We start from the raw sequence: 12,239 nt of genomic DNA, 5'->3' as shown, positions 1-12,239 counted from the left end.
CTAGGAGTACATATTTGCCAATAACATCTCCAATAAGGTTTTAATCTACAACATTTACAAGGAATTCATACAATTTACCAAAAGGAAGATTAACAACCCAATCAAAAAATGGGCGAAGGAGGACATAAGGAGGGCCAAGAGACATATGAAAATATGCTCAAAATCACTAATCATCCAAGAGAGGCAAATAGAAACAATAATCAGTACCATCTCACACCTGTCAGAATGGCTATCATCAACCAATCAACAAATGACAAATGCAGGTGAAGATGTGGAGAAAAGGGAACCCTAGTATACTTCTGGTGGGAATGCAGACTGTTGCAACTATTATGGAAAACGGTATGGAGTTTCCTAAAAATATTAAATAGTAGAAGCCCATTGCATGAAGATTCACGCAATAGGCCTTCCTTCCCCTGGCTGCCGGCACCAGTTTTCCTCTGGCACCCGGGACCCAGGCCTTTGGTCTGGCCACACCAGCGAGGCTTGGCTTCTCGGCTCCGGCTACTCCCAGCCCCTCTTTTTTTTTTTTTTTTTTTTTTTTTATTCACTCCAGCTCCGTGGCCATGGCGACTGGAAGCAGGTATCTGGGTTTATTTACATTCTATAATTGAAACTTTGTTGCCTTGCGAGGAGGCAGCAGCCATCTGGGAAGCTTGGCTTCTTCTATCATTGGGGCAACCAAGCCTTCTGCTTGCTCCAGCTCCGTGGCTGCCGGCCGCCATCTTGGTTCGGTTAATTTGCATATAGTCACTCTGATTGGCTGGTGGGTGTGGCTTGGGGCATAGCAAAGGGACAGTCAATTTGCATGTTTGTCTATTATTAGGTAAGATTTTATTGATTCAATGAGGAAGAGAGAGATAGAAACATCAATGATGAGAGAGAATCATAGATCAGATGCCTCCTGCATGCCTCCTACTGGGGATGGAGCCCACAACCCAGGCATGTGCCCTTGACTGGAATTGAACTCGGGATCTTTCAGGCCACTTGCCATCACTCTGTCCACTGAGCCAAACCGGTTAAGGCTTTTTAAAAATATATATTTATAGTGTTTTCAGAGAGGAAGGAAGCGGGAGAGAGAGTTAAAATCATCAATGATGAAAGAGAATCATTGATCAGCTGCCTCCTGCACACCCCCTACTGGGTATTGAGTTCACAACCTGGGCGTGTGCCCTTGACCTGAATTGAACCTGGGACCCTTCAGTCCACAGGCTGAAGCTCTAGCCACTTAGCCAAACCAGCTAGGGCTGTTGATAGTAGCCATTCTGACAGGTGTGAAGTGATAACCTCATTGTCATTTTAATTTGCATCTCTCTAATGATCAGTGATTTTGAGCATTTTTTTCTTTTGGCCATTTGTATGTCCTCTTTGGAGAAGTGTCTATTTAGTTTCTTTGCCCATATTTTAGTTGGATTGTTTGTCTTCCTTTTGTTAAGTTGTATGAGTTCCTTAAATATTTTGGATATTAACCCTTTATCAGATGTATCATTGCCAAATATATTCACCCATATAGTGGGCTCCCTTTTTTTCATTTTGTTGCTGGCTTCTTTTGTTGTGCAGAAACTTTTTATTTTAATGTACCCCATTTGTTTATATTCTCCTTAGTTTCCTTTGTTCTAGGGCCTAGGAGATTATCTGTAAACATTTTGCTATGAGAGATATCTGAGATTTTGCTGCCTATGATTTCTTCTAGCATTTTTGTGGCTTCCCGACTTACATTGAAGTCTTTTATCCATTTTGAGTTTATTCTTGTGTATGGTGTAAGTTGGTGGTCCAGTTTCATTTATTTGCATGTATCTGTCCAATTTTCCCAGCACCATTTATTGAAGAGACTCTCTTGAGTCCATTGTATGATCTTGCCTCCTTTGTCAAATATTAATTGAGTATAATGGTGTGGGTCAATTTCTGGGGTCTCTATTATGTTCCATTGATCTATATGCCTGTTCTTGTGCCAGTACCGGCTGTTTTGATTATGGTGGCATTGTAGTATAACCTGAAATTGGTACTGTGATTCCTCCAACTTTGTTCTTCTTTCTCAAGATTGCTGCGGTTATTCGGGGTCTTTTTTTGTTCCATATAAATTTTTGGAGTATTTGTTCTAGGTCTGTGAATTACGCTGTTGGTATTTTAATAGAGATTGGATTGTATCTGTAGATTGCCTTGGGGTCTTATGGACATTTTAATGATAGTGATTTTACCAATCCATGAATACAATATATTCTTCCACTTGTTTACATCTTTTTCTATCTCTTTTTTTTTTCAGGTTTTAAAACTTTTTATTTGCATATTAAAAAATTGTGCATTCCAATAATTAAAATAATTTGAACAACAAAAAAATGGCAATCTGATTAAACTGCATTTTATAGCCCGCAGGACACCTTGGACCAGCTTGGTTTTTACTCTAGATTTCACCATCGTCCCACCCAGCTCGTTCCTTCACCAACATGCAAGTTCTTTCTCTTCCCTGCCAGCCAGCCAGGCAGATGGGAGCGGCAGGTGCGGCCTTAGTTGTGAGTAGTTCTGATGTGAAAAGGGTCAGCACAGTCACTTAAACTGATCCAACCTCATTGCATTTTACAAAGTTAGACAGCTAAAAGAAGTAAAATAAGTAGGCAATGTTTGTGGAATGTACAGTGCATATTGGCTGCGTGTGCCTCATTACCATTTGCCTACTTGTTTCTCCTGTTCAATCGTTTCTTTTGAAAACAATGGGGTTTTCTCTTGCGTTTCTGTCTTCTTCAGTTTCGAATTTCTTAACCTCAGCCATATGGTAGAGGAAGCTGAGTGAGGTGCGTGAACGAGAGGAGTCCGAACTGCTTAGTGACCACCTCTGAGTCTTCTATCTCTTTTCAACGTCCTGTAGTTTTATGAATACAGATCTTTTGACTCCTTGGTTAAGATTGTTCCTAAGTGTTTTAATTGCAATGGTAAATGGGATTGCTTTTTTATTTTCTCTTTCTGAGAATCCATTATTGGTGTATAAAAAGGCCATCAATTTTGGGGTATTGATTTTGTATCCTGCCAAATTCATTTATTACCTCTAGTAGTTTTTTTCGGGAGTCTTTAGGATTTTCTACATACAATATCATATCATCGGCTAATATTTATTTTTACTTCCTCCTTTCCAATTTGGATGCCTTTTATTTCCTCTTCTTATCTGATCCCTGTGGCTAGGACTTCCAGTACTATGCAGAATAAGAGTGGTGAAAGCGAACATCCCTGTCTTGTTTCTGTTCTTAGGGGAAATGGTTTTAGTTTTTGCCCTTTGAGCATGATGTTGGCTGTAGGTTTGTCATATATGGCCTTTATCATGTTGAGATACTCCTGGTATTCCCATTTTGCTGAGAGTTTTTATCAAAAATGGGTGTTGGATTTTGTCTAATGCTTTTTCTTTGTTTGTTGACATGTTCCTTCCTTTTGGACTTTTTGGAATAGTTTGAGGAATATAGGTGTTAGTTCTTCTTTGAATGTTTGGTAAAACTCCCCTGTGAAGCCATCCAGATTTGGGTTTTTGTTTTTTTGGAGTTTTTTTGATTACTGCTTCTATTTCATCAGTTGTTATTGATCTATTTAGGTTTTCTGATTATTCCTGACCCAGTTTTGGGAGATTGTAGTTTTCCAGGAATTTCTCCATTTCATCCACATTGTCCAGCTTGTTGGCATATAATTGTTCATAGTATTTGCTTAAAATCCTTGGTATTTCTGTGGTCTCAGTGGTTACTTCTCCACTTTCTTTCAGATTTTATTTATTTAGGTCCTCCCTCTTTGTTTCTTGATGAATCTGGCTCATTTCATCAATTTTGTTTATTCTTTCAAAGAACCAGTTCTTGGTTTCATTGATTTTTTTGTGTTGATTTTTAATTTTTGTTATCTATTTCTGCTCTAATCTTAATTATTTCCTTCCTTCTGCTTACTCTGGGCTTTTCTTGTTCTCTTTCTAGTTCTTTTAGTTTTAGGGTTAAATAGTTTATGTTTATCTTGTTTTTTGAAGTAGGCCTATAGTGCTATGAACTTCCCTCTCAGGACTGCTTTTTCTGTGTCCCAGAGATTTTGGGTTGTTGTGTGTTCATTTTCATTTGTTTCCAGGAATGTTTTGAATTTCTTATTGATCTCGTTTAATGATATACTATTTAGCATCCATGTGTTTGAATGTTTTGGGGTGTTTTGACTGTAGTTGATTTCTATTTTCATTCCACTGTGATCGGAGAAGATGCTTGATATGATTTGAATCTTCTTAAACTTGTAAAGACTTGTTATGTGTCCTAACATATGGTCTATCTTTGTGAGTGATCCATGTGCAGTTGAGAAGAATGTATATACTGCAGCTTTGGGGTGAAATGTTCTATAAATGTCAGTTAACTCCATCTGATCCAGTGTGTTCTTTAGAGTCACTATTTCCTTGTTAATTTTTTGTGCGGAAGATATATCCAGTGAAGTCAGCAGGGTGTTAAAATCCCCTACTATGACTGTATTGTTGTTGATCTCTCCCTTAAAGTCCTCTAGAAGTTTATATATATATACATATTTAGGTGCTCCTATATTTGGGAGCATATTTGTTTACCAGGGTTATAGCCTCTTGTTGTATTGATCCCTTTAGTATTATGTAGTGACCGTTGTTGTCTCTTGTGATGGCCTTCATTTTGAAGTCTATTTTGTCAGATATGAGTATTGCTACTCCAGCTTTTATTTCTTTTCCATTTGCATGGAAACATTTTTTCCATCCCTTCACTCTCATCCTGTGTGTGTCTTGTCCTAAGGTGGGTCTCTTGTAGATAGCATAGTCAGCGGTTCTCAACCTGTAGGTCGCGACCCCTTTGGTGGTCGAACGACCCTTTCACAGGGGTTGCCTAAGACCATCCTGCATATCAGATATTTACATTACGATTCATAACAGTAGCAACATTACAGTTATGAAGTAGCAATGAAAATAATTTTATGGTTGGGTCACAACATGAGGAACTGTATTTAAAGGGCCAGAAGGTTGAGAACCACTGCATTAGGTCCTCGGGTTACGTCAGAGATTGGTTCCTACGGCGTGACTTAATGCGGTTTTCGCCGCAAGTTGGAACCCACCTACATAAGCACCTACGTCACTCACATGGAACACATACACAGTAGTAATGAAGTGAAACAGTAAAAAAAAAATTTAAAAGAAAGATATCAATTCCTGACCTTTACTTGTGGTAAATAAATGATAAAAAACATAAAGCACATATGTACATACATCGAAATGACAGAACTTTTTCTTAATAAATAGATGGGAGATGGTGATGTAACCACAAAACGACCTGCGTCGAGTCCAACATAACCTGAGGACTGTCTGTATTTGGGTCATGTTTTTGTAACCATTCAGCTACCCTATTTCGTTTGGAGCATTTAATATATTTAAATTTAAGGTTATTATTAATAGGTTCTTATTTATTGCCATTTTAATTCTGTATGCCTAGATTTCTCCCTCTATTTCTTTTCCTCATTACAGCAGTCTCTTTCGTATTTTTTGTAATGCTGGCTTGGTTGTGATGTACTCCTTTAGCCTTTTTTTGTTTGAGAAGCTCTTTATCTCACTATCCACTTTGAATGATAGTCTTGTTGAATATAGTAATCTTGGTTTCAGATACAGTGGGGCCTTGACTTACGTGTGTCCCGACTAACGAGTTTTTTGAGATACAAGCCGTCTCTTGGCCGATTTTTGCTTTGAGTTTCGAGCTAAAATTCGGGTTACGAGCCAGCTTCAGATACCCCACTGCTAGTTGGCGCAGCGAACGTCACAGTGAACGCCACAACGTTACAAGCTCCGTCACAGAACGAATTAAACTTGTAAGTCAAGGCCCCACTGTACTTGCTTTCCATTACCTTGAGTATTTTATGCCATTTCCTTCTGGCCTATAGAGTGTCTAATGAGAAATCAGGTGTCAGCCTTATGGGAGCTCCTTTATCAGTAACAGTTTGCTTTTCTCTTGCTGCCTTTAAGATTCTCTCTTTGCCTTTAATTTTTTGCATTTTAATTAGGATGTGTCTGGCCATGGAACTATTTCAGTTCTTCTTCCTTGAGACTCTCTATGACTCCTGAATTTCTGTGACTTTTTCCTTCTGCCATTATTTCTTCAAACATGTTCTTTATCTCTTTCTCCCTTTCTGTCTTTCTTTGCACAGCTACTACTTAAATATTGTTATATTTCATGTTGCCCCACAGATCTCTTAAGCTGTCCTCCTGTTTTTTGTGGTTTTTTTTGTTCTCTGATTGAGTGATTTTTTTCAACCCTGTCTTCTAATTCACTGATTTGATCCTCCGCTTCCCCTAATCTGCTGTGTATTCCTTCTAATATGTCTTTTATTTTTGCCATGTCACTCTTTATTTCCGTCTTTATAGTTACTACATGTTTTCTCATGCTGTTGAGCATGTTTAACATCATTATTCTGAACTCTATATCAGATAATTTTTTTTCTCCATTTCATTTATATCTTTGTCTGGAAAATTTCTTGTTCTTTCATTTGGGGGTTGTGTCTTTTTTTTTTTTTTAAATATACTTTATTGATCTTTTACAGAGAGGAAGGGAGAGGGATAGAGAGTCAGAAACATTGATGAGAGAGAAACATCAATCAGCTGCCTCTTGCACACCTCCTCCTGGGGATGTGCCCGCAACCAAGGCACATGCCCCCGACCGGAATCGAACCCGGGACCCTTCAGTCCGCAGGCTGACGCTCTATCCACTGAGCCAAACCGGTCAGGGCGGGGGTTGTTTCTTTGTATCATCATTTTGGCTGCCTGTTTGGGTTTATTACTATGTATTAGGTAGGTCTGCTACACTAACTTCTAGTGCAGGATAGTGTCAAATGCTGTTTCTGATTAATTAGACGAAGCAAAGACTCAACTCCTCCAGAGACCTCAAATTCCTACAGATTGATAGGATTCTGTCTTGAATAGTCCTTAAGTAATCATTTACAGTGTGGCAAGAGTTTTTCAACAAGTTGGGGCAATTGCTTCTGCCTGGAGACTAACTCTCATACTCTGTCTCCTATTGAGCCTCAGAACTTTGCACCTTGGAGCAAGGTGTTTCCCAATATGGTGGGTCAGCTTTCTTCCCCCCAGGCAAAGCCTCCTGTATAGCAAAAGTCTGTGTGAGAAAGATGACTCAGCACAGGAAACCAGGGTGTCTGCCTTCTGAGCTCTAACTCCAGAGCCCCCAATCCTGGCTTCTGCCCACACAGCTCCAGTGCACTCTGCCCTCCCTCTGACAGAGCACAAGGTGAGTGGCTACATACTAAATTTTATGCTTACTTTATGAATAAACTAAAAAATTAACTTCACCTTTTCATTTATGTATTTGTGTGTGTGAAACCTCACCCAAGTTTATTGATTTTCATTTTTTTATTTTTTTTTAGAGAGAGAGTAGAAGGGAGCTGGAGAGAGAAACATTGATGTGAGAGTGAAACATTGATAGACTGCCTCCTGCACGACCCCTACCGGGAACCTTTTGGTGCATAGGACGACACACAACCCAACTGAGCCACACTGGCTAGGGTGCATAGTATTTTTATATTAATTTATCTTGTGTGCTTTATTTTTAGGAAACACGAAGGAAGGAAGGCATTGTGAATCTGAAACCTCATGAAGAACCTCTCCGTTCTGAGATTCTTAGTGGAAAATTCACCATCTTAGTGAGTCTTCATGGACCCCTCTTGTAATGTCTCATTATTTCTTTTTGTAGCTGTTGTCCTCTTTGGACTTTGTTGCTGCATACCTTATGCCGAATCTAGAGAGTTTCCAGTTAGGAGCAGATGTAAAGCAGCAGTGCAATTTGGCATAAAATTATTCTAGTAATAATTGAAATTATTGAGAATCAGTTGTACTGTAGATTTAGAAAATTTTTTTCATTGGTCCATAACAGTCAAGGCCTTTGGAATGGGTATATAATGTGTCAGAGGCCCGTCCTATGTTATTGAATGCAAGCTTCAATTAGAAATCATAGCCTTGCAGGTAAGTATACAATGGGTGGATTTTATAGTTTTCCTCTGCTGTTTGTTTCTTTTGGCATTCTGCCTGGGAAATTAGCTAATCAGCCAGTGTAAACCATATTTTAATTTTTGCAATTGAAGATTTTAGATAATGTGTTTTTTCCTATCACTGAAATATAATTTGTTTAGTTATAGTTTCTGAGAATCATTCGTGGGATGACATAAATTTTCTTCTCTTCCCTTTCTGAAGCAATTGATGCAAGTGAGAGAAGTATTGCCAGTATCTGTTATCTTCATATTGGAAAGCTGTGTCCAGGATATAATAATCCTTAGAGGTTATTGGGATTTTCTATTTGATTTCTAATGTCTTTTGTTTTATTTGCTCTAGGATGTTCGGGACCCAACAGGAGCCTCCATTGCCCTCTTCACTGCCAGATTGCATCATCCCCACAAGTCAGTGCAACATGTGGTACTTCAGGCTCTGTTTTACTTGTTAGACAGAGCTGTGGATAGGTGAGATTATCTTTTAGGTGGTCAACATTCAGATGGGAAAGTGACAGTTCTTGATTTGATAAAACTTAGCAGTGCCTTCCATGTGTTTCTCGGATATGTCTTGAGCAGTGAGTGCTACGTATGGAAAATGTCCCATGTCCTTCAAGGCTTGGCATGTTTCCAGATACTATCAAGCTGGTGGGTTTTCTGTATCTTTACCTGCTATCTCTTTTCAGAATAACAGAAACTGAGAAAGCAAATAGCAATTTAAAAATATTTCTTTTATTTTTTATTTTTTATTTGAAAACATCTTTATTTTACTTGACGGTTGAAGGATAATTTGGCTGCAGTGGTGTTGCGTACTGTCAAGAGTTTGGGCAGTGCGCCACAGGCGGATGCGCTATCCACTGAGCCAAACCGGTTAGGGCTGTGTTTTGGCCTTTTATGAGGTTGCCTGCATTTCTAGCCGTCTATTCCTGGCAGACAGCAACCCTTATCTTCCATTGATTATTCTGGAAGTTTTTTTGTATTTTAGTTGTAATTCCTGGGAGTGTGTCCATGCAGCATTCATTTACTCTGCCTTTTTGTAGCTGTTGTCCTCTTTGGACTTTGTTGCTGCATACCTTATGCCGAATCTAGAGAGTTTCCAGTTAGGAGCAGATGTAAAGCAGCAGTGCAATTTGGCATAAAATTATTCTAGTAATAATTGAAATTATTGAGAATCAGTTGTACTGTAGATTTAGAAAATTTTTTTCATTGGTCCATAACAGTCAAGGCCTTTGGAATGGGTATATAATGTGTCAGAGGCCCGTCCTATGTTATTGAATGCAAGCTTCAATTAGAAATCATAGCCTTGCAGGTAAGTATACAATGGGTGGATTTTATAGTTTTCCTCTGCTGTTTGTTTCTTTTGGCATTCTGCCTGGGAAATTAGCTAATCAGCCAGTGTAAACCATATTTTAATTTTTGCAATTGAAGATTTTAGATAATGTGTTTTTTCCTATCACTGAAATATAATTTGTTTAGTTATAGTTTCTGAGAATCATTCGTGGGATGACATAAATTTTCTTCTCTTCCCTTTCTGAAGCAATTGATGCAAGTGAGAGAAGTATTGCCAGTATCTGTTATCTTCATATTGGAAAGCTGTGTCCAGGATATAATAATCCTTAGAGGTTATTGGGATTTTCTATTTGATTTCTAATGTCTTTTGTTTTATTTGCTCTAGGATGTTCGGGACCCAACAGGAGCCTCCATTGCCCTCTTCACTGCCAGATTGCATCATCCCCACAAGTCAGTGCAACATGTGGTACTTCAGGCTCTGTTTTACTTGTTAGACAGAGCTGTGGATAGGTGAGATTATCTTTTAGGTGGTCAACATTCAGATGGGAAAGTGACAGTTCTTGATTTGATAAAACTTAGCAGTGCCTTCCATGTGTTTCTCGGATATGTCTTGAGCAGTGAGTGCTACGTATGGAAAATGTCCCATGTCCTTCAAGGCTTGGCATGTTTCCAGATACTATCAAGCTGGTGGGTTTTCTGTATCTTTACCTGCTATCTCTTTTCAGAATAACAGAAACTGAGAAAGCAAATAGCAATTTAAAAATATTTCTTTTATTTTTTATTTTTTATTTGAAAACATCTTTATTTTACTTGACGGTTGAAGGATAATTTGGCTGCAGTGGTGTTGCGTACTGTCAAGAGTTTGGGCAGTGCGTCCAAGGTCTCCCTGCTTGTGTGTCGGATGACAACCTCCTCCCCCCTGCTGGGGCTCCTTTTCTTCTTGTGCTGCTGGGCCACCTCTCTGAACCTCCCAGACCAGCCTCTGCTGTCCCTTTAAAAAAAAATTTTTTTTTGAATTAAGTTTATTTATTTTTAAATATATTTTTATTGATTTGAGACAGAAACATTAATGATGACAGAGAATCATGATCAGCTGGCCACAACCTGGGCATGTGCCCTGACCTGGAATCAAACTGTGAACTCCTGATTCATAGGTCAATGCTCAACCACTTGAGGCACCATCCTGGGCCCTTCCCCGCCCCCGTCCCCACTCCCCCTTTTTTGATTAATTCTCATTAGAGAATATTTTTTCCATTGATTTTAGAGAGAGTGGGAGGGAGGGGAAGAGGGAGAGAGGAAAAAGAGAGAGAAGCATTACTTTGAGAGAGCCACATCAATTGGTTGCCTCTCCCATCAGCCCCAAGCAGGGTAGGGAATCTGCAACCAGGTATGTACCCTTGACTGGAATTGATCCCATGACCCTTCAGTTCCAGGGCTGACCCTCTAACCATTGGGAAACAGCAGCCAGGGCAATATTTATTGATCGATTTTAGAGAGAGAGAAAGAAACATCAATTTGTTGTTCCACTTAAAATTCACTGGTTGCTTCTTGTATATGCCCTGACCAAGGGTTGTACCTGCAACCTTGACATATCAGGTTAACACTCTAACCAACTGGGCTACGTGGTCAGGGCCTGTGTTGGTTCTTTTTGTTTACTCGTCCTGATTGTTGACTTTTAAAAACCCTCTGGGGCCTCAGTATCTTTGTAAAATAGGAAAAATGGTATTTAACTCAGAGGATTTTGAAAATCAGGAGTGAAGAGTCCAAAAGTATAAAGTTAAGTAAAATCTTGTTTATCAATAGGCATGTAAACAAAAAAAACCAGTTCAGGTTATATCTCTCCCCCTCTAAGGTAAATAATATCATTAATATTCTATAGAAAAGGAAACTGAAGTCCCAAGAAGTTATATGACTCTTTTATAGTCATCACATATTGGTCCAAGCAGTTCTAAGATCCTGTATTTTTTCCTCTTGGCTAGAGCATTTGTACCCTGCTGTGTTGTTTTTCTGCTGTACTTTTTACCTTCGTGCTTGCCTTTACAGCTTGTTATTGCTCTGGATGTTATGGGCTGGTTCTCTGGGTTATGAGTGATATATTTAGGACTGATACCTGATACAGTAACAGAGCTCTGCACAGCTTTAGTCATACTGTGGATTTAAGAGATGGGAATAGCCAAAGGATTGTCTCAGTTGAAGCTCTCTGTCTAGTTTACTTGTTACTGCCTTGTTAATATTATTTTCATAGTATTTAGCTTCTGCTTTTGATGCTTAGCGGGAGATAGATCTAAACTACACACAACATTGTTCTGAAAAGGAGAAGTTACTAAGGAGAGAGGACCAGTGGTCTCAGCGGCCCAGTACTGCACAATTAGAAATGTGGAGTGTCTCAGTTCTTTTCAGTGACTGGTCTTCAGGCATGATTTCCAGAATATAGGTTCCTTTGAAATTCTACTTTAACTCAGGGAAATGAATGAAAGACCCCTTTACCAGAAAATTCAGTATTGGCCTTCCTCCTTGGGCAGCTTAGAGAGTCAAAGCTCGCATATAGGCATGGCAGTAACCAAAGCTTGCTCTTTCCAGTGTGAGTATTTGATCCCACAGGAGCACCATAAAGGTAAAATCATAACATTTTTCATGATGTCCATTTCTTTCTTAAAAACCCTAGTGACCCCTCATTATTCAGAAGGTGCATAAATGTCGTCTTTTTCCAAGGAAAATCTTCTCAGTAGTGAGAAGAAATTCTTGTTTCCCATGTTACCTTGAACCAGGATGGAAGAGGAGAAAAGTTCTCCTCTTTATTATATAACTAGAGGCCCAGTGCACAAAAATTTGTGCACTGGTGGGGGTGGGGGGAGGGGAAGGGTCCCTCATCCCGGCCTGTGCCCTCTCACAGTCTGGGACCCTCAGGGGATGACCACCTGCGGGCTTAGGCCTGCTCCCTCGGGGATTGGGCC

General features: G+C 39.4%; 1 protein-coding gene across 1 annotated transcript in view; it reads left to right on the top strand.

Annotated features, from left to right (window-relative positions):
* Positions 1-12,239, top strand: part of PTPN9 (protein tyrosine phosphatase, non-receptor type 9) — a 117,375-nt gene that overhangs the window by 15,275 nt on the left and 89,861 nt on the right. Inside the window, exons 2-3 of the mRNA XM_006774580.2 lie at positions 7,567-7,656; positions 8,342-8,466. Of these exons, the coding sequence (XP_006774643.1) occupies positions 7,567-7,656; positions 8,342-8,466 (215 nt within the window). The remainder of the gene's footprint in view (positions 1-7,566; positions 7,657-8,341; positions 8,467-12,239) is intronic.

The sequence above is a fragment of the Myotis davidii genome, unplaced genomic scaffold (assembly GCF_000327345.1).
Source record: "Myotis davidii unplaced genomic scaffold, ASM32734v1 scaffold687, whole genome shotgun sequence".
NCBI lineage: Eukaryota > Metazoa > Chordata > Mammalia > Chiroptera > Vespertilionidae > Myotis > Myotis davidii.
This window is presented reverse-complemented; position numbering and strand designations above follow the sequence as displayed.